Below are 22,961 nucleotides of genomic sequence, written 5' to 3'. Positions count from 1 at the left end.
TGCGCGCGCGTGTGTGTATGTATGGGGTGTGCATTGTGTGTACGGGAGGCATCATGTGCAAAACGATCTCCATGCAATGAGCAAATGGGCAATCCTTTGCCATTAGTGAAATAATGTGTTCGACAAAGGAGAACGCTTCTCGATCCTTCTAATAAAAATCGAGACGCACTTTGACCGATGGAAATTGTTCGATGCCCACCTTGCAAAACATTTTAAAAAAATAACAATAAAACATGATAAGGAACAAGAGGCCCGCGGACCTTACGCTCACCTGAGCCAATGAAAGTAAGGGCCCCGCAATAAGGAACTTAGCTCCCATCCCCGGAACATATATTTATTGGTGCAGAAGGGCAATTTAGTCCCATGCAGGGGCAGGTATCCCTTTCAAACATCAATAGGTCTTCTCAACATAACAATTATTCCTAAAGAGTTCAGCTGGAATCCAAACCGACATTTTGGTATGAAAGCATATCTACACTTCATGATCTATCAGAATATGAAATTAAAAATGAGACTAACCAGGCGTTTTGAATAGATATCCTCGATTCAAACGGAACAATTTTTAAAACCATTTATCGACAATTTAAGCCTGCCCCCCCAGCCCAATTTGAACTACTAGATCTCCATTACCTGCATAATTATGATTCGTACACATTTTGTTTAGAATCCAGGCATAGGCTTTTAAGAAGAAGGGAAGGGGAAACAAATGTTATGGTACATCTATGCTGAATTCCAGCTGTGTCGTGTAAGATCAGACATATTTTCATTTTTCATTTTATTCTATCTAAAAAATACTTTTACCTTTTGGGCTGTCTTTGCGGACCACCCGAGGGAGATTCGTGGCTCACCGGTTGTGGATGTCATGTCGAGGGTTCAGTGACACAAAGACGTTACTCCATATTTTGCCAAAAATTAGTATTTGATATCAAAATGTTCAGGAAACACAAATACTTAATGAACTCCACCCAACACCCGATTGAAGTCAATGGCTAGTGAAACATAGACTTAACTCCTGAAGGCCCAAGTGTTCAGTGACACATAAACCACTTTTTTCAATATGGAGCTGGTTAATACGTCTTTGTGTCACTGACCCCTCGATGTGTTGTATAGAACACATAGTACACAATCACTCCGCAATTGCATATTTGCTATTTCGGTTTATGCCATCTTTGGCAAATCTTCATTAACCTAACTTCTATATTTTTCACTTTAAACAAAAACCTTTCCTTTTTCCAATCTACTGCATTAAAAGCTATTATTATAAAGTACATTGAACCAGTAATCTCAAGATGCTATCCACTACCGGAGGTCAATATCTATGATTATTCATGAGGTAAATGTATAGTGTAGGCCAATGCTGTCCAATTTTATTGAACGTTCCATATTCTAAAGAAAAGGACTTAGATGCAACCAACTGCATTTTATGTTGGACGTACTATTGTATTAGCCCAATGAATACGGAGGTATAATTTAAGAACCAGCAAGATGACAAAGAAATGCCATAAAACGACCGAGGTCAAATGAGCTTTCGGAGTATGGTTTCCAAGTGTAATTAGAAACCAACTGGATTGCATAATTGATTTTTAAGTGGCACTATCCGAGAGATAATAAGGAAATTACATAAACTGGCCAAGAAAGAGTTTATTAATGGCTATAAAATTACATAAGCATCTGGGTCGCATAATTGATTTTTAAGTACTACCAGGAAGATAATAAAGAAATGACATAAAATGGCCTATAAAGAGTTTTTTTAATGGCTATAAAATAACATTACATCGCAAAAGACAACATTTAAGTAAAAGCACAAAGTTCATTTTATTGGGTATTAATAAAAATGCAATACTGAGGTACATCTATTATAATTTTTTTAAATTTGTTTAATCCCGTTTCTTTTTATGTTTAAGTAAAGGAATTATGTGACATTAATGTTATTACTATCACATTATAGTACATTTTGTTTTTTCCTTTTAAACACCGGTATAGGAATTATTCTGTAGAAATATGTAAGCATAAAGTTGTAATATGCTTTAGCTGTATTGTTAAGTGCATAGGGAGATGTCGGCCTAGTCTGTTTTACGCTTTAATTAAATATTCCATCTTTATTGTTATTATTAAGCGATTACGAGAGGTTCATTGTGTAAAACAAGAGAACCGATGTATACTGTGAGGTTTTGGGATGATCACAATAAAAAGAAATTCACTCACTCTTACAGAAAATAACTTACACTGCACACACTCATTTGTATATAAGGGACTACACATACATATCACCAAACCCTACAGTGAGACTCTTCCAAACTGACATAGAATGAGGAAGCTCAGAATTTATTTTTCATCTTTATTAGAACACATGCAATCTTTTCTTTATTTCAATTGAAGTTGTATACCAACCTGATAGTGTAACATATTAAATATAATGTGAAAATAGCATGATGCATAAATGAGTTTCAAGTAGTATTGGCAATAAGACAAGGTATCGACAATAAAAATGCCATGATACATGATGACCATTTAACAGCAATGACACTTGATAAATTGTCAACATTGCCTCTCATTTTTTGAAAGTGGAAAATTTGTAACTTTAGTCAGGACAGCTGTGTCCTGGAAACAAAATATATAAAATCATGATCAATATTTTGATCCATACCGTAATGCAAAGCAGACATGATAATTATAATGAAAGCTTTGAAAGGGAAAAATATTGGGAAAACTATTGGAAAGAAAAAAAAAACTTAAGATTCCTAGCTACACGATTGCCGCTTACTGATGGCAATTAAAGGCCATGGCCATGCAATCAATAAATACATGTTGTCGTACATGGCCACTGGCGGGAACAGTCCAAACAACAGATGGAAAGCTAGTTTGCCAGTACAAACCTCTGTTATTCACACCACTTATCTGAGGGTCTGAAAGGCAAGACTACTACTTGGTTGAATGCACTCCATATGCCCTGTACTATAGCTGCTCCTGAAAAAACACTGCCACTGACTGACAAGTTAGGCTCGGTTCAAGTATGGAATTGTGTGTAAGTGTCAAACTAGAGTCTGTGTGTGCAGACTAATACACAGTCAGTGAACTGACAAAATTTTTAGAAATATTAACTTTAAAAACATTGGTGCCTCTTCTGGTTCTGGTCATGTCATAATTGCATTGTGAAAAAAAAGGTATGTAATCAATCAGAAGAAATTTATCATGTTGCAAATAAGTATTGGTGTGTACTGCAAGGTTCCGGAATCATCAACATTGTAAGAATTTGGCCCAGTCTTGGTAAAGTTACAAGCACTGTACACAGAAAGATGTGTATGGGACTACACAAACCTGTGCCATAAAAGTAGGGCCTCATTTTTAAGCTGTTACTTGTCATATTTAGAATATGAAGGCAATTGAAGAGCCATGCTTTTCTGGGAACATCTTTTCTCTGAAATTCTTTCACACTTGCATAATACAATGATAACTCTCACAAATTATTTCTCACCTCTCCCCAGAACTCAACCTTCTCTTTAAATTGATAGGTTACAAGTTTTCTAATAGATCCGTCAACTGGGCATCCTTCCTTTAAAATTTCCATTGACTGTAACTTTGCCATTAAAGGTAACTTTTATGGAAAACTTGATTTGATTGGCTGCAGAGTAATGGTACTATGGTAGTTAATATTGAAGGCAAAGTTACCATAAATGGTAAGTTTTATGAAATGGACCCAGACCAGAAGGTAAGGAGATTTTCACTCAAGTAGAGTGAATGCCATGCATTTCTACTTCATTAAAAATAAACTTGAGGTCTGGTAAAAAAATTTAAAAAAAATGAATTCTCACAGAATCAACAAAACCTACACTGAATGTTCAAGATTACAAATAAATGTCATTTGCCAAACAATTTTTGTAGAAAATGTATACTGGCTGAGTAATGAGCATAGAAAGATAAGGAAATTGAGGTTAGTAGCCTCAACATTTTTTTGTAGTCCCATATACATATTTCTGTGTACAGTGCTTGTTACTTTACCAAGACTGGGCCAAATTTATCATGATTTTGATGACTCCAGAATCTTGCAGTACACACCAATACTTACATGTACATGCTACATGATCAACTTTTTCTGATCCATTCCACACCTTTTCTTTCACAATGCAATCGCATGACCTGAACTCAAGTTTATCTTTAAATAACAAATATAAGAATTTATTGATTATAAAGTATCTTTCCATCATATATACTACATGATAAAAACTGACAACTTGTCAGTGATAATTCACTTGTAAACATACAGTGTATATAAAGGTAGTAGTTCACTTTTTATCAACCCTATTGAGTAGTGAAATTGTATAAACACCTACTGAAAGCCACTAACACAATCGCAAGGACTTCTGAGGCAATATCAATAGCTTTCTCCATTACCTTTTGAAAAGTGCTAAAATTACAATGACATATTTTGTAATACAAACATGATTTCTATCGGCAGTACAATAGGGTATTGAAAGTGCCTCTGGACAAAAACATGAGTGTTTGGGTCTGTCTATATACATGGCATCAGAGAAAAAATTAATATTTATTTTTCGCGGGCCACTTTTCAAGCTTGCCTGCATAAAAATAACATTCTAAAATTTGTTTTGCATTGAACTCTATGCAAATTTACGGGGGCTCTTTTCTGATTTTCGGGGGCTCTCTTGGGCATTTCGGGGGCAAATTCGCCCTAAGCCCCCATGTATTTTTTCAATGCATGCCATTTGCCCTAATCGAGGCACCACAGTGAGTCGATCAAAATCAGGTGGACAGGAATTGCACCAATTTCAGTTTGCGCTTCATGAGTTTTCACTCTTCTTCACCTCAGAATGGACTTCTGCAGAGAGGGCAGGAAGACTGTGCACTAGTACTGAACCATTTGTACTGTGAATGAAAGAGAGAAAAGGGAAGAAAAATTGACGAGGATAAATTACATACGGTATGTGTAATTTTTGAAATTTCTCAAGGCAAGCAAAATAGGAAGACAGTGTTTTGTGTGTTTAAATCATCATTTCCAGACAAAGAATTGAATCAATTTGAAAGGGGAAATGGGGAAAAGATATGAATCATTCCTTAAAAAAAAGGAATTGTTGACAGCTATAAAACTTTATAATTGAGGCCGAATTATTTTAACTGTTTTAACTTTATCTTTGGACAAACATTGTTCATTGTCAAAACAAATCAAAATTAGTTATGGTTAATGCCAAGGCAAAGCTTACAGTTAGAGAGGCATCTGCAGAAGCAACAATAATGAGTCTTTTATTGTGCAATTTACTTTGGTTAGGACAATAAACTTTTTTTCACAAAGATAAATATTACTTTTTTTCTTCTTCAGAATATCAGCCTTGAGGAGGTGAAAGAAAAAGGCAGGGTAAGAAATGAAGATAGAAGATGGAACAAACTAACAGCAGGTGGATAGTGATACTAATTATAAATAATCAAACTTAGATTAGATTGAAAAAAGAAGAATTAGACGAGCAATGTGAAAGGGATAAAGAAAGAACGGCCATTGATAGCAAGGCCGGGGGGGGGGGGGGGGGAGATGATAAGAGGGTGATAATGGGAAGGGATAAAAGATGAAGAAGTATGTGTTTGAAAAGGGAAGGAGGATAGGATGAAAAAAGAGAAAGAGAAGGATGGGATTACGAAAAGGAGGATGGGCTGAAGAAAGGGAGGTTGGAATGGAGAAAGAAGATGGGGTGAAGAAATGAGGATGGGTGAAGAAATGAGGATGGGTGAAGAAAGGAGGATGGGTGAGGAAAGGAGGAGGGTGGGATTAAGAAAAGGAGGATGGGATTAAGAAAAGGAGGATGGGCTGAAGAAAAGGAGGCTGGAATGGAGAAAGAGGATGGGATGAAGAAAGGAGGATGGGTGAAGAAAGGAAGATGGGTGAGGAAAGGAGGAGGGTGGGATTGAGAAAGAGAAGGGTGGAATTAGTAAGAGGAGGATGGGCTGAAGAAAAGGAGGCTGGAATGGAGAAAGAGGATGGGATGAAGAAAGGAAGATGGGTGAAGAAAGGAGGATGGGTGAGGGAAGAAGGAGGATGGGATTAAGAAAAGGAGGATGGGATTAAGAAAAGGAGGATGGGATTAAGAAAAGGAGGCTGGAATGGAGAAAGAGGATGGGGTGAAGAAAGGAGGATGGGTGAAGAAAGGAGGATGGGTGAAGAATGGAGGATGGGTGAAGAAAGGAGGAGGATGGGATTGAAAACGAGAAGGGTGGAATTAAGAAAAGGAGGATGGGGTGAAGAAAAAGGAGGCTGGAATGGAGAAAGAGGATGGGGTGAAGAAAGGAAGATGGGTGAAGAAAGGAGGACGGGGTGAAGAAAGGAGGATGGGGTGAAGAAAGGAGGAAGATGGGATTGAGAAGGAAGAGTCCTGAATGAAGAAATTGAGAAGTGACTTACCAAACATGCTGAGTGGAAGCGCTTCTTGCATGTCTTGCACATAAGCTTTGGGAGAGAGCAGTTTCCTCCATGTATCACAGAGAAACAGATCATGCAGTCTTCAATACCCTCAAAACGTTTATCTGCATTGCTTCGCCACAAGTTCAACCCCTCCATTATAGACCCATTCTAAATCGAAATAAATAGAGAGAACAGTCCACAAAAGGTTTATTCATTTTTCTTTCTCAAATGAAGGACCCATTTTCACTATTGTCTACATGTGATGCTAAAAGATAATTTTGGTTGATGTGCCGAGGGATGGAAGAAAATGGATAAAAAATAACATACATGTACCAAAAGTACATCACTGAAAGACAACAAAAAGACATCAACAAATTCATATGTTACCATTCTCGGCCATCAATAGAAAAAATTTCAAGTTAAAATAATGCTACAAGAATAATGGGGCATTGCAAGAAAGTTGCGATTGATTGCAATTCAAAAAATTTGCACCTGATATTTGCAAGCTTTTGCAACTCAACTTTCTTGCAATGCACCACTAGTCTCCTAAATTTCCTAGGATTTAGTTAGGATTAAAGCTTATAACAATTAAATTAAGTTAACTTAATCTATATTTATCCCCCCCCCTCTCTTCTCTCTCTCTCTCTCTCTCTCTCTCTCTTACTAATGGGGCGTTGCAAGAAAGTTGAGTTGCCATCAATTGCAAATTTGCAATTAATCACAAGACTTACGCTTAATTTGGAGATTTGCAATTGATTGATTTATAGAGAATACTCAATCATTGTACATAATGGTGTTTACAAGCAAATGAGATCATCAATCTTACGTACGATATCTGTCTAGTAGAAATTGTATAGATCTGCTTAGATGAAACTATTGTATAAAATTGAATTATCTTCTATATGCATAAGGACAATCTATCAACATCAAGTGAGAGTATGAGGAAGGGGGTCGCATCTTCTTTTCATGTTGCCTCCCCCTTCCTCCCTCGTCTGTCTCTCTCTCTCTCTCTCTCTCTCTCTCTCTTGTTCTTTTTCTAATATTTTTGTAAGGTTTACAACACTTTATACAAGAGATCATGTTTTGTCGCTTGTTAATTAATCTTTCATGTTTTCGTACTCAAATTACATTTGGGGGACATTTCCACAATGGTTTTCTTCGAAACAGACATACTAACAATGAGAACACTCATGAATTATTTTTCATTGTTACCAGAACACAAGTTCGTTCACAGCTAGCCGTCACTGGAAGGTAACAGCTCCATGTCTTTGTTGGACAGCAGCGCGATCAGCTCAGAGTGAGTCACACATGTGTGTAGTACAGGTCACACTTGTGAGCCCCAACAAGCAGGGGTTAATATCTAAAAATACAGAGCTGTACCAACTGCAATAACCACACATTGGGCTACAATGCCTTCAGAGGGTACCAGTTATCACCTAAGAAATAAGCTGGCTGTTAGACTGTATGGAATCAACCTCCAAAAACTTCAATCCACATTTTGTGGGTGGGCTAAAATGTTAAGGGTATGAGTGGGCTCTATTTTTGGCAAGTTTATACATGGCATCGAGTAAGTCATATTTATGTGAACTGAAAGTTTATATTTAAACTTGAAAATCTTTTATAAGACGATTACTTGGAAGTTTATACTTTGAGTGTAGCACTACCACATGGAACTACAGTCAAACCTGCTTTAGTGACCACCTGTAAAGAAAGACCACCTGTCTACAAAGACCACACTTTTTGTTTCCCCTGAAAATGGTTTCTCATTGAAGCATGTACATGTACTAAAGGAACCTGTACTGAAAGGCTACCTGCCTATAAAGACCACTTTCTTTTCTGTCTCCCTTGGGTGGTCATTATAGACAGGTTTCACTATACTATAGTATTCAGAAAAAACCCATTACTAACGATATTTCGCATTGTTCTTGATTTCATGTGCATACATATAACGCCATCTAAGCATTTTGATAGAACTGTATTGTTTGTTTTTATATATATATTTTCTAATGTACATGAAGATTCACTGGCAGATTATATTAGGGAGCACATCCAGCCACACAAAGCAAAGTTGCCTGGCAATTATACTTAAACCCCAAGGATTTTGCATTTTGAGAAGAATGACAGAAAAAATCCCACAGTCAACGTTTTTTGAGGATGTTCTATTTATGAAAAGGAAAGTGTTAATGTGCTTTAGGACGGAATTGCTCATGATCTAGACGCTAATGCTGCTAATTATAGACAGTGACTCAGCTACATGTATCTATTTTCGTACTAATGGTTGACTCTCCTTTTAAGAATATTTACAAAAATCTTTCAAAAATACTATCTGCATAAGGGCAGATAAAGGTCAGTTTTTCCTAAATTATAAAAACCCATGGAGACGAATACTGGTATCATGCTCATGAAAGTTATGTAATTATTCATTTATGCACTGACAGTACATTTATCTGATACACAAGTGGAAGTATTCTTTTCAAGAGGCAAACAAAAGATATTCATGAAGCACCTCTATCACTTCGGCAGTAATTATTCTAAAATGCACAAGTGAGACGTATCCATCGTGTAGAAGATCTGTGGATATTTTGGGATCATGGGGACTGAAGCTATTTAGGAACTGGCTTATTGAACTGAATTTTTGAGAGAAAACAACAAAACAATAAAAAACAAAATGCATACTTCTTTGTGAGCTGCCTCTTCATTCACCTGTTGTATAACATAATTGTATAACATATAATTGTATTTCAATAGTCAGAATATAGTTATGTTGCTAGGTCAGAAAAAAAATTATGGCTTGCCCTACCTTACAACACATAACATAAGCAGTTTGCATTCTGACTATTAAAATATAACTATTCTTAACAGGTGAATCAACTGCTGGATTTCACCAGCTTGTCGTTATAACCACTGCTAATTGCCATGCTTGAGCAGTCAGTATTGCTGTAGCATGTACAAATCATGCTGGTGTTAGTGGGTCATGGTTTAAACCTTCTAGCTTGAGAAAACATTAGTTTAATTAAAATCTACTATAAAGCCATGCAAACATCTATCATGCTGGGTTTGTTGGTATCTGCTGGTTGCCAGCTAGGTGGTCCCAAAGTTGCGGAGAGTTTCAGAAGGTTACCTCAAATGTATTAAACTTTCAGGAGGTTGCCTTCAATGTAGTAAACTTTCAGGAGGTTGCCTCCAATGTAGTCAACTTTCAGGAGGTTGCCTCCAATGTAGTAAACTTTCAGGAGGTTGCCTCCAATGTATTCAACTCTCAGGAGGTTGCCTCCAATGTAGTCAACTTTCAGGAGGTTGCCTTCAATGTAGGTAACTTTCAGGAGGTTGCCTCCAATGTATCCAACTCTCAGGAGGTTGCCATCCAATGTAGTCAACTTTCAGGAGGTTGCCTCCAATGTAGTCAACTTTCAGGGGGTTGCCTCAAATGTATTTAACTCTCATGAGGTTGCCTCTAATGTAGTCAACTTTCAGGAGGTTGCCTCCAATGTATTCAACTTTCAGGAGGTTGCCTCCAATGTATTCAACTCTCAGGAGGTTGCCTCCAATGTAGTAAACTTTCATGAGGTTGCCTCCAATGTAGTAAACTTTCAGGAGGTTGCCTCCAATGTATTCAACTCTCAGGAGGTTGCCTCCAATGTAGTCAACTTTCATTCGTAAACGCTCATCGTAATCGCAGTTCCACGGTGTACTGTTTATGCTCACTTCTCAGGCTCCTCCAGGCAATTCTCGCTGGGTGGCCTTAATTTGCCTTGCAGCTGGATATGCAAACCTGCACTGTGCATGCTACGTAGACCCACTAGAGGTCAGTGCGTTGACCCCATTTAAACGCCTTTACAAATTGTAAACGCACCTTTTTGTGAGTTTACGATCGGCGATTCTACAAAAGTGAGAAAGGACGCAACCGTGTTTTGAACTAAACACGTAACAGATGCCTGATTCTGGCCAGAAAAAGTTGAGCATAAACATACCCTTATACACAGCTTGCTCTAAAATGTTATTATGTACTATACTATGAATGCTCTGATTAATGTGCAAACAATAGAGGGGAATTGTTACTTTGAATTGAAATGTGCTAAATATTTCAACTCACTCATGAGTCATTTTATTGCCTCACTATCCACTTTAAAAACAAATTTATATTGATAATATAAATTTCGAATTTTCCCCCTAAAAATCTTATTTCCTCACACCAGCATCCAAGGTATATTAATAGTAATTTGTTTTTGTGTGGATGCACTATTAAATATAGAGTAATCAAAGATTATGAATAAATATACAATATTCAGAAGATAGTATCAATTATTCAAAGTTCAGATTTTGTGAAATGTCATGCACGCAATATGATACAAATCATTTAACCTGGGCAAAGGCATAGGGAAATCAATTTGGGGGGGGGGGGGAAAAGGGAAATTAATGTGATAAAAATTTACAAATTGTAAACGCACCTTTTTGTGAGTTTACGATCGGCGATTCTACAAAAGTGAGAAAGGACGCAACCGTGTTTTGAACTAAACACGTAACAGATGCCTGATTCTGGCCAGAAAAAGTTGAGCATAAACATACCCTTATACACAGCTTGCTCTAAAATGTTATTATGTACTATACTATGAATGCTCTGATTAATGTGCAAACAATAGAGGGGAATTGTTACTTTGAATTGAAATGTGCTAAATATTTCAACTCACTCATGAGTCATTCTATTGCCTCACTATCCACTTTAAAAACAAATTTATATTGATAATATAAATTTCGAATTTTCCCCTAAAATCTTATTTCCTCACACCAGCATCCAAGGTATATTAATAGTAATTTGTTTTTGTGTGGATGCACTATTAAATATAGAGTAATCAAAGATTATGAATAAATATACAATATTCAGAAGATAGTATCAATTATTCAAAGTTCAGATTTTGTGAAATGTCATGCACGCAATATGATACAAATCATTTAACCTGGGCAAAGGCATAGGGAAATCAATTTGGGGGGGGGGGGAGAAAAGGGAAATTAATGTGATAAAAATTTACAAATTGTAAACGCACCTTTTTGTGAGTTTACGATCGGCGATTCTACAAAAGTGAGAAAGGACGCAACCGTGTTTTGAACTAAACACGTAACAGATGATAGATAGATAGATAAATGGTATTTATTAATTCATTTCCATGTATCGCAGTTACAAGTAACTGAATTGTGCATGAATAAAACATTGATGGTGAAGACAATTATACATTTCAAGTGATATCACAGTAAAAAGTAACTGAATTACACATGAGTAAATTGCTGGAAAAAAGCAAGTATACATTTTAAAATGTCACACTACAATCTACATAATTATGAAGAGCGTGTAAATACTATATACCATTAATCTTATACAATATTTCAATTTAAAAATTTGAGTTAAAAAGAAAGAGAGATGGGAAAGCATGAGAGAGAGAAAGAAAGAGAGAAAGAGAGAGAGAGAGAGAAAGAGAGAGAGAGAGAGAGAGAGAGAGAGAGGGGGGAGAAAGGGGACAGATGGACAGAGAGGGAAAACAATTATGTACATGTTGATAAAATACAAAGATACATTGCAAGACAAATATGAATATTATAAGGTGAACATTAGAGATATTGAAATATAAATATAGATATGTATATATGCATCGCATTCTTTATGTCATAAAAAATTCATTGACTAACTTGGTAAAAAAAAATCAGACCTCAAATTTATGAATTAATTATATACTAAGGAATATGAAATTGTAATTTCTTTCAGAGTATATTAAATACAATCATAAAAAACTTTTGTTATACAAACGGATCAAATCTGGGATTGGGCTATTCTGCATACGTTTAGTTTTGCACCTGGGTTCAGGGATCTTGTTAGTTCTTCGCAAAGTTCTATTGTGTGCTCTTTGGGGAATAAATTGTTTGAACTGGTCTGTGCATGAAAGAGTTTTTTAAAGAAGGTAACACATAAGTCATTTCGACGACTTTCCAATGTTTGTAATTTCGATTTAGTAAGAGCGTTTGCGTAACTATGATAATCCTTTCCAAAGATAATCCTCAATGCACGTTTTTGTAATCTTTCTATGCGTTGTTTTTGTGCACTAGTGAGACCTCCGCTCCAAACTTGAGTAGCATATTCAAGGATTGGACGAATATAGCCAATAAAAATAGTAACCAGATCTTCATGTGAAAGACCAAACTTCCCCAAAGAACGGAGATATATAGTTTCGCATTCGCTCTTTTTTCAATATCTCTGACATGGGCTTCCCACTTCCTGATGCCTGATTCTGGCCAGAAAAAGTTGAGCATAAACATACCCTTATACACAGCTTGCTCTAAAATGTTATTATGTACTATACTATGAATGCTCTGATTAATGTGCAAACAATAGAGGGGAATTGTTACTTTGAATTGAAATGTGCTAAATATTTGAACTCACTCATGAGTCATTTTATTGCCTCACTATCCACTTTAAAAACAAATTTATATTGATAATATAAATTTCGAATTTTCCCCCTAAAAATCTTATTTCCTCACACCAGCATCCAAGGTATATTAATAGTAATTTGTTTTTGTGTGGATGCACTATTAAATATAGAGTAATCAAAGATTATGAATAAATATACAATATACAGAAGATAGTATCAATTATTCAAAGTTCAGATTTTGTGAAATGTCATGCACGCAATATGATACAAATCATTTAACCTGGGCAAAGGCATGGGGAAATCAATTTGGGGGGGGGGGGAAGGGAAATTAATGTGATAAAAATATGTAAGTAGTGAGACAATGATGTCACAAACTGATAAATTAATTGGCAATTTGTGTAGTGATTTTCTAATTTCCATGGTTTTTCATACTTTAAAAAATATCATCACTTTCTTATTAGTTATCCGATATTACTCAATTTTTTATTTGCTCTATTCCTCTTGTTCTTCTGCATCTATTCAAAGCAAATTATTTTTGGAGTGGACTTAGCCTTTACGAGCAAAACATACTTTGGTGCTTGGTATACTTTAAGGACTATTTATATAGCTATAAAAATGTATAGCGGTAGATATTTTAAACAAATACACCGTTATGAATATTTAAAAAAGTTTACCAATTGACCATGGGCGTCAATCCTTATGTAATACCTATTGTTCAGGGGGGATGAATGAATAGATCATCCCCCCCTGAACAATAGGTAGATCTACGCCCATGCAATTGACAATAAAAAACCATTCTGTGAAAGCTTGTTGTCTCTATAGTATCTTTCTGAACTGCTGGTGGTTTAGTTTTAAATGTGAAATGGGATCATGTTTAGAAGCTTCACCAAACCTTTTATGATCACAACTAGGCCTGTCTTCATCAACCTGAGTTTGCCAAATAACCCGCTATTTTCAGACTCGGGATTTTATCCCGAAGTTCAAAATTGCGTGTCCACCAGACCGATACGCTCATCAAAAACTAGCTCGGACAGACGCTATTTCCAAAATAGCGGTGTATTTCTGAAACAAGACCAATATTTCTTGGGATATTTTCTCGGCCAAATATCCCGCTAATTCCAACTGCGGGCTGATGAAGACGCAAATTAGCTGGTTAATTTGCGATCGGGATACCGGTAGTTAAAATAGCAGGTTATTTGGCAAACTTGAGCTGATGAGGACAGGCCTACACATTTTTACATTTTTCTGTTTGGCACACTAGAATGAACCATGTTATGGTTTGCAAAATACTTTTTGTTGTTAATGGAGGTGAAGAAATAAATTCAATTCATTCCAAAATAAATATATTAATTAATCAATGTAATACTCTGTTCTTTGACACGTCATTAATCAATGCCACCTAATGACATGAAATCCACTATCAAATCAAAAGAATGAAATGAAGCATCACCTACATGTACCACTTCGCAAATACCACCTTAATCAAATAAAGGTGTAATTGTTTTCCCCAGGGTCTTACTAATTGCATCATGTACAAACAGAAAAGATTGATCGATATTGATATTGCATTATTACATGGCGCCCTGCCTCTAATTAGTCAATATTGATCATGTAACATCCTGTCTGCGTTTCTAATATGGTGTCCTCACAGGTGCCTAGATGGAACCATTTTCGGAATCAGAATTTATTCATACAGAAAACTTCAACAAAATAACTACTAATCTCTACAAATGTTTGTTGATGCTGCATGGTAGCTAAGGAAAGGGTGGGGGGGGGGGGGGGGGTGGCATCTCAAGAACAAGAAAAAACAGCAAAATTTTGCAGTCATTTCAGACTGCTAAGTACTGTAAGGTCCTGCTAATAAGGATTATAATTACCCTTGTAATTTACTGTGCTGTCTATAACATCTAAATAAGATTAGTAAAGATAATACAAATAATAACTAGAAATATAGATATCTGTATTGCCGCGCAATGCAAATCATTCCCGATTTTTGTGTCATCCTTATGTTCGAAGGAGGGACAAAGATCTCCTCTCCCCTCCCTGAAACAAAAGGATGACGTAGAGATCGCCACTAGTGGCTCAGTCTATTGTCAAGACTAGGAGCAGCATCACCAAACACTAAAGAGTAAAGATGTGTTGATTTTACTAAGGGTATGTTTATGCTCAACTTTTTCTGGCCAGAATCAGGCATCTGTTACACCTTTAGTTCAAAAGATGGTTGCGTCCTTTCTCACTTTTGTAGAATCACTGAAAAACGGCTATCACGATCACCGATCGTAAACTCACAAAAAGATGCGTTTACGATCGGCGATTCTGGGGAAGCATAAACGCACAATCATTTGTAAACGCGTTTAAATGGGGTCAACGCACTGACCTCTAGTGGGTCTACGTAGCATGCGCAGTGCAGGTTTGCGAATCCAGCTGCAAGGCCACCTAGCCAGATTTGCCTAGAGAAGCCAGAGAAGTGAGCACAAACAGTACACCATGGAACTGCGATTACGATGAGCGTTTCAGATCGCTCATTCTACCTTCAAAATCAAGCATAAACGCACCCTAAGACACACCTTAATCATTACCATTCGCTCGCCATTCGCTCGCCTAAGTTCAAGATTCCTGCATGTGTGTGCAATAAAAAATGAAACAATAGAAAACGATATGAGACAATGGCCAATCAGGATATTGATAAATTTTAGCTCGGCAGAAACTATGGATAATGATATATAAACTAGCCAATTGAGGGGGCAAAGGTTACTCATTTGACATTGAGTAGCGATAGTTGGCTATGCCTTTAACACAATCTTTTCAATATCACAGTGTAAACCTAATTATGCATTCACCCTCATGAATATCCATAACAGACAGCTAATTGCATAGATGTAGATTACTTTATCAAAAATGTTAGAAATGTCATAATGTACACATCAGTTAACATTCACCTCAGAGACACCCATTAAAGACAGCTAATTATAAGTTTATGTATCCTGTTTGAAAAGGATCATTATCAGAACACATTATCCTACAATAACATACATGCCAACATTTGAAAATCAGAAATCTGTACAAATTATGCTATTTTAAAAAAAAAGAGGAACAATCCTAACCCTCCTATTCAATACTACAGACAAATTTGTACAGGAAGAGGAACACCTGCATTAAAATGATAATTATCTTCTCCCAAAAAGAGGAATGTTCCTCTTTAATCTGAACAGTTGGCATGTACATGTACTACAATACTACAGACAAATTTTTACAGGAAGAGGAACACCTGCATTAAAATGATAATTATCTTCTCCCAAAAAGAGGAATGTTCCTCTTTAATCTGAACAGTTGGCATGTATGCAATAGGAAATGGAGAACTCCTACAACTCCACTATTCAAAAGTTTGCAAATCCTAAATGTGTATAACTTACATGATTTATCAATTTCTGCTTTCAGGTTTGATTTAGTTAATAGAGTACTGTGACATTATAGATCATAGCTGGATGACAATTTCTTCTTCCAAAATTTAGAACGACACAAGGTCAATTTGCATTATCTTTTGTGGGCAGTGAGTTTGGAATACATTACCTATTAATGTCAGAATAACAAGATTTGTTCAACAAATCATAAATGGCAAAACTATGTAAATAGTCTGCAAATGTACAACAAATTTATTTCATATTACTATTTTTGTATATTGTAAGACATCATAAGCGTTCCAATTTTTCAAAATTGATTGTAAATAATAGTTAATTCATTATTTTGTTTCGTTTTCCAAACTTAGTTGTACTGTTATACCTAATTAAGTTGTAAGGGGTTAAGCTCAACGAGCACATGTGCTATTATCTGGCCCCTTTTACCAACCATTAGTTTCTCTTCATGTACGGTATATGAAAATATCATTGCATGAAATATATTACTCTATTGCTGTTGGTAAAAATAAATCAAATCAAATAATGCTGCCTTTTTTCACCAAAATAAAACCATGTCCGAAATTTAGAGCGAGGCAACAAGTCAGACAATTACAATGAGGATGGTGAAGTTAGAGAAATTTATAAGTGAAAAGGGGACTAGGAAACAGATACTGAAAATGTGAGCATTGTTATGGGATATCGTCTGCTAATGCAAATATGGTTCCTCGATTGACGTCACAAATGTCTGCAGTGCTCGAATTGCTCTTCAAGCGTGAAAGTGGGGCGGTATTTACCTTTTTAATATTGATGACAATCATTACTTTGAACGTATCTAAGCGGGGAGTTCGATCTAACAAGCATTTATGCTTTCTTCAGGTAAAATAACCAACACTACACACTAACCTTCCCTTTGCAATGTTACAAATGAATCAATATTTCAAATCAATGCACCCCTATTACAATGTATACCAGTAACCAAAGTGACCTAAATTTTAAAATCTTTGTCCTTGATCAAGTTGATATTTGAAAACCGGAATTACCAACTAAAGAACTGGTGCAGCCAAGATGAAAAAACGTCATTCAGCATGGCTAATATTTGAAAGGAATAGGATTTAAGTCGACAAGATTTTTGGTTTATTTGTTTGAGTTTCATTCAGTGATAATAAAAAAAATTGCACGTACATGTATGGTTTCATTTCCTTAACATGAGGTTAGGGCAGTTTACAATGAAAATTTTATTCCAAAAGACATGCAATGATAAGATGGCACATCATTACAGACAGGGGCAGATATAAGATTGTTGAATTGTTCCCCCCCCCCCCTCCCCTCCCTTAAAGGTACTATGTCCCTTTTGCAGCCAACCTCAAATTCTGTAGAACTTTGCAGGAATTATGAATATGTCATGTATGTCCTATCTGTGAAATTTAAACGTTAGCAGTGTCCTCATATTCAAATTATGCAAGGAAACCCGTTTACTTGCTAGACTTCACTGTCAGACACTATTGAGTGACTGACTGGCTTTTTTTCTTCTTTGGTAATAACATACATGAAAAGAGTTGTAAAGGGTACATGAGCATTTGTCTACATCAATAACCCACTTCTTGTGATGGCCAAGATTAAACTGATTGAATCTTCGCGCAGCATGAAACGTATGACCATTCGGTACAATTGTCTGAAAATCAAGACTATTACTTTTGGGCTCTATAGCCCTAAAGTCGATTTGACAACTAATAGTCATTATTTTCCCTCCTGAAGACATTTTCAAGCCCCACTTTTTTAGGGAAGTTCTAAATAAGTATTATCTTTCAAATGCAGTTGGAATTTAACTTTTTCATTTTTTTGGGCTGCAAATGGGACATAGTACCTTTAAACTATTACTTGAGGTACTAATACAAAAAAGTTTCATCTAATTATTTCTGTTGTAAACTCCTAAAGAGATCAGAAGAGAAACATGTATATGAAATTTTTTTGTTTAAACTAGACATTTTTGCTGGTCTTTTATTGGTTGCTTCCACCATAATAAATCTTTAAATATTTGAGCATATAACGATTACATATAATTGTAAATGTACATGTAGCAAAATTGCAGCCATTTTGTTGATACTGAAAGGCAAATATTTCCAGGCTTTCTTTAAAAAGTTTATACTACATGTACAGTGTGTGTATACATCTTTTTCATTTTTCGGATGAGAACAATTCACTTAATGAATCCATTCGGCATATGCAAGAGAGCAGTTTCATCAATCCCAAATTGTTCATCCATACCCTAGGGTTAATACCCTGCAATATCCTGGAGGGAACTATCTTGGTTATCATTTTATGAACAGCAACACAACAGGGCCTGGTAGGTGTTACGAACACTACACAAAGCTACTGAAATGGAATTTCAAGCATTTATATTTATCTTAAAGGTAAAGACCAGAATTTGGAAATGCCCCAATTTCAAAAAATGAAATGGAAGCTCTTATTACCAATCATGTGAAAGAATATGTTTTGACTAATACATGATAAAAATTTTGCAGCGAAACCGCCTACTAAATGATATATTTGGTAAATTAGTTTATCTATTGGACTGTGAGAGATAAACGCATGTGTCACTCATGTGTGCTTATTCCCATATACATCTTTCTGTGTACAGTGCTTGCAACTTTACGAAGACTGGGCCAAATTTCTTATCATTTTGATGATTCCAGAACCTTGCAGTACACACCAATACTTAGATGATCAACCTTTTCTGATCGAGTCCACAACTTTTCTTTCACAATGCAATCGCATGACCATAACTGGTCTTTATCTTTAACACACAAATATTTTGCACTTCTTTGGGGAATTTCTTGGCCATTTGTGAAAATAAAACAATTCACACTCACTTCAGTCCATAAATTAGATTTACATGTAGTATACACATCAGAGGTAACACAAGGTCAAGTCTGATTCATGCCACAGGATAGTAGTAGTAGTAGAATGGTTTTATTACAACAACTGCAAAATGGTAGCCCGAAAGCTAAATTACATTGCAAGTTTTACAAGCTCAGTTTTAAAAAGCATTTCAACAAAACTTAGACATAGTCAAGTACAAATAAAACACAGTAAAATAGATCATAACTTATTACATATTCCATACTTGCAAATAAATTGAGGATACAAATACACGTAAACGTATTTAATTGTGTACAAAATAGTTCACCACAATCACTTGCATATCCCTCCCACCCTCCACCCTTCCGTGTGACATGCAGATCCACCCTCCTCTGGTTCGAAACAAGAGAAAATGGTGCAAAGTACAATGCCATTTTGAAAAATGAGTCTAATCATTTATGTCTTAACGGTTGAGATGGTTGCCAATACCATACCCTTCTCACTCCCTTCCCATCTTTCTCTAAATTTGACAACAGTTTATTTCTATGAGTATTCTTCTTATTTTGTCATGTTTAATTGATTGATTTGTTAGATGCAGGGTGCAAGAAACCAACTAAAGTCATTATAGTGAAATAACATTAGATTTGGACTGGGTCGGTGGAAGTCGTGTTAACTTAATCATGGAAAGTTGGTTCGAGTAAGAGCGTATGGACAAAAGTTGAGTTTTTTTTATTTGGTCTGTTTGGAGCCAGAGGGCGTTAACTCTGTGTAAAATGATATGAAACAAGGCCCTTCTGGCTCCAAAACAGACAAGTGCGAATATGGGTCAGGATTCATAACAGTTTCGAGGGTGATACCTAAAGACGTTAAAAGATGGGAATTGTTGCTACCTTGTTAGGCATTCAACAGTAAGGGATAGAGCAACGTCGATCTGGCACTGCTCAGTGGCTGCCGGGCTCACGATCAATTGGGCAAAAAGAATTTCCGTTTCGGTTTAATAAAATTTGGAGTGGACTATTAGACTATTATTATTATTATTATTTTTATTATTATTTTCTTTGTGAGCTATCAGCTAAATTGCCATCACTATCATCCATACCATCAGCTGCTGTCACTAATGAATCTCATCAAGTATTTATCACCAACATTGCCATCAATATATATATCAAATCATCTCCTGCTACCAATATCCTTAATGGAACGGAAACATCCTCAATCATCTCCACAATAGACCATTTTGGTAATGAAATTAATGTGATGCATACATCTTTGTTATTGTGCCTTGTTACAATTTAATTCATTAACCTGCTACTAAGTAATGATAATAATAATATTCGGCTTTCCTATCGCGCTCAATACATCAACAATGTGTCTAAGCGCTTTGTATAGCCTATACCCCGGTCATCGGAGTCAGGCTTATCCGCACATAATGTATGCACATTCTCCACTCCCTAGGGAGCATTCCAGCCCGGTGTCATTTTTACAAGCGCACACTTGCTCATCAAACCACATTAACTTTCGCATCCTACCAGGTACCCATTTAACACCTGGGTGGAGAGTGGCAAATGTAGATTTACGTCTTGTCAAAGGACATTTGTGCCGCGGTAGGGCTCGAACCCCGTATCTTCTGCTGTCGGGTGACTGATCCACTAGACAACAACACCTCTACTAAAATAACTGTATTTCAATAGTCATAATGCTAATTGAAGACATTATTTGTCGCTAGCTAGGTCAAACATTACGACTTGTCCTACATTAATAGTTGGTATAGGTAGGACGCTTATGTGCGTGCTTGATAGGGTGTTGGCTGGGGTAGAATGGATGATGAAAAAAAATAACAGAAACAGATGATGATGGTGATGATGATGATGATGATGATAGTGATGGGTAGCCTATGGCCCGGGTTCAAATTCAGTTCCCTTTAATGTATTAGACCCAGTACTGTTGATCATGATTGTGTCTACATACCATGTGTATGCCACACCGAATAGCACCTCATTTTTGTTTATTGTTGTAAAGAACTTATTGGCATGCACCCAGTAGATTTTCATCATGTGTTTGATCTTGTTATTGAAATCAAGATCAAACACATCATCATAATCTACAGAGTGCAACCAAAAGTTTCCTAACAACAATTGAAATTTCTTTCAGGAAGCCTAACAATAAAAGCTGTTTTTGATTCAAAGAGCATCGTAGAGACGATAAACAAATAAGAATCATGATACAATGTCGTTAAGCGTGAGACTGTTCACTTTCATCTCTCCCCACCTAATAATCTGAACAAAAGAATCAACCAAGGGGAATCAACTTCTTGAAAACTTGGTTAAAACTGCTTGATGGAAGTGAACGGTCTCACGCTTAACGACATTGTATTATTATTCGTATTTGTTCATCGTCTCTTCGATGCTCTTTGAATCAAAAACAGCGTTTATTGTTAGGCTTCCTGAAAGAAATTTCAATTGTTGTTAGGAAATTTTTGGTTGCACTCTGTTGATTATGATGAGCAAAATTAGTGGTCGCTGGTCGCGTTAGACAGGTGGTCGTTGTGTACAGAATCTTAACTACATGAAATCTCACGGGGGATTTTAAGTGGTCATTATGGACAGGTGGTCGTTACAGACAGGGGGTTGTTAAAACACAGGTTTGACTGTACTAGTACTACTACTACAACTACTACATTCTTACTACTTCTACTACTATCACTACTATCACTACTACTGCTACTACTACTACTTCTACTACTACTATCACTACAACTACTTCTACTACTACTACTACCAGTACTACAATAACAAAAACAACAGCAATGATGATGATGATGATAATAATAATAAAAACAATAATAATAGTAATGATAATAATAATAATAGTAATGATCATGATAATAAATAAATATATAATGATAATGATAAACATTTACTGAGTGCCTAAGATACTAAGTGATTTACATGTCACATGAACATGTACCTTATACACAAAATAAAAAACAACAACAAAATTATTTAAAATAAACCTGAGCAAATAAACATAAAAAGAGAATATATGGAAAAATAATAAAAAGTTACATATGTACATACAAAAAGTTTCCCCACACCCTGAATTATGGGCAAATGTAAAATGCAGAGGTATTCATACATGTGTTTAAACAATAATTATGTAAAGGAAGTACAAGGCATAATTGAAAGGATGCAGGCTCGTTAAGATATGATGTGGCTAAAATTGTGACGGTTTTTATAATGATTTAAAGAGTGTATTTAATACTCTTCACATATCTGTATCATGTAACAGAGAGCTCAGTCAATATAGGTGCAAGTCCTTTGCTGTAATAACAGTTGCCATTCATGTTCATGTAAACATACCACAGCTGTGTTTTTGCGGCTGTTACCACCCCATATCTGAAGTTCTGAACAAGCCTTAAAGTGACTCGGTATTAAAGGTGCTATGTCCCATTTGCAGGCCAAAAAATGAAAAGGTTAAATTCCAACGGCATTTGAAAGTTAATATTAATTTAGAACTTCCCTACAAAAAAGGGGGCTTGAAAATGTCTTTAAGTGGGAAAATAGCGACTATAAGTTGTCGAATCGACTTAGGAGCTATAGAGCCAGTATAAAATAATAGTCTAATTTTCAGACCATTGTACTGAATGGTTGTACGTTTTATGCTGCGCAAAGATTCAGTCAGTTTAATTTTGGCCATTACAAGTTGGTTGTTGAACTGCACCCAGAATTGAATGTATTGGATTACACACACATGTGGCATGAACATCTGGTCCAAACTTTTCATCTTTAAAAAAAAAAAATCATACATGAATTTGAATATGAGGGGCATCTACATAGCAATCCGGGAAGGCAATAGAGTGGTGAAGTGTCAAAAATCTATTTTTAGAAT

The 22,961-nt window shown here is 36.0% G+C and overlaps 1 protein-coding gene across 2 annotated transcripts in view; it reads right to left on the bottom strand.

Moving 5' to 3' along the window:
* Window positions 1-4,102: 4,102 nt before the first annotated feature.
* Window positions 4,103-22,961, bottom strand: part of LOC594232 (E3 ubiquitin-protein ligase listerin) — a 59,122-nt gene continuing 40,263 nt past the window's right edge. For both annotated transcript variants that reach the window (XM_030995302.1, XM_030995303.1), the window contains exons 31-32: window positions 6,404-6,571; window positions 4,103-4,881 (exon numbers count right to left, since the gene is read on the bottom strand). In XM_030995302.1, the coding sequence (XP_030851162.1) occupies window positions 4,822-4,881; window positions 6,404-6,571 (228 nt within the window). In that variant the 3' untranslated portion in view covers window positions 4,103-4,821. The remainder of the gene's footprint in view (window positions 4,882-6,403; window positions 6,572-22,961) is intronic.

Source organism: Strongylocentrotus purpuratus, unplaced genomic scaffold, assembly GCF_000002235.5.
Source record: "Strongylocentrotus purpuratus isolate Spur 01 unplaced genomic scaffold, Spur_5.0 spur5_scaffold_21, whole genome shotgun sequence".
Lineage (NCBI taxonomy): Eukaryota > Metazoa > Echinodermata > Echinoidea > Camarodonta > Strongylocentrotidae > Strongylocentrotus > Strongylocentrotus purpuratus.
The sequence above is the reverse complement of the archived record's forward strand: the minus strand, read 5'-3'. Positions and strand labels throughout refer to the sequence as shown.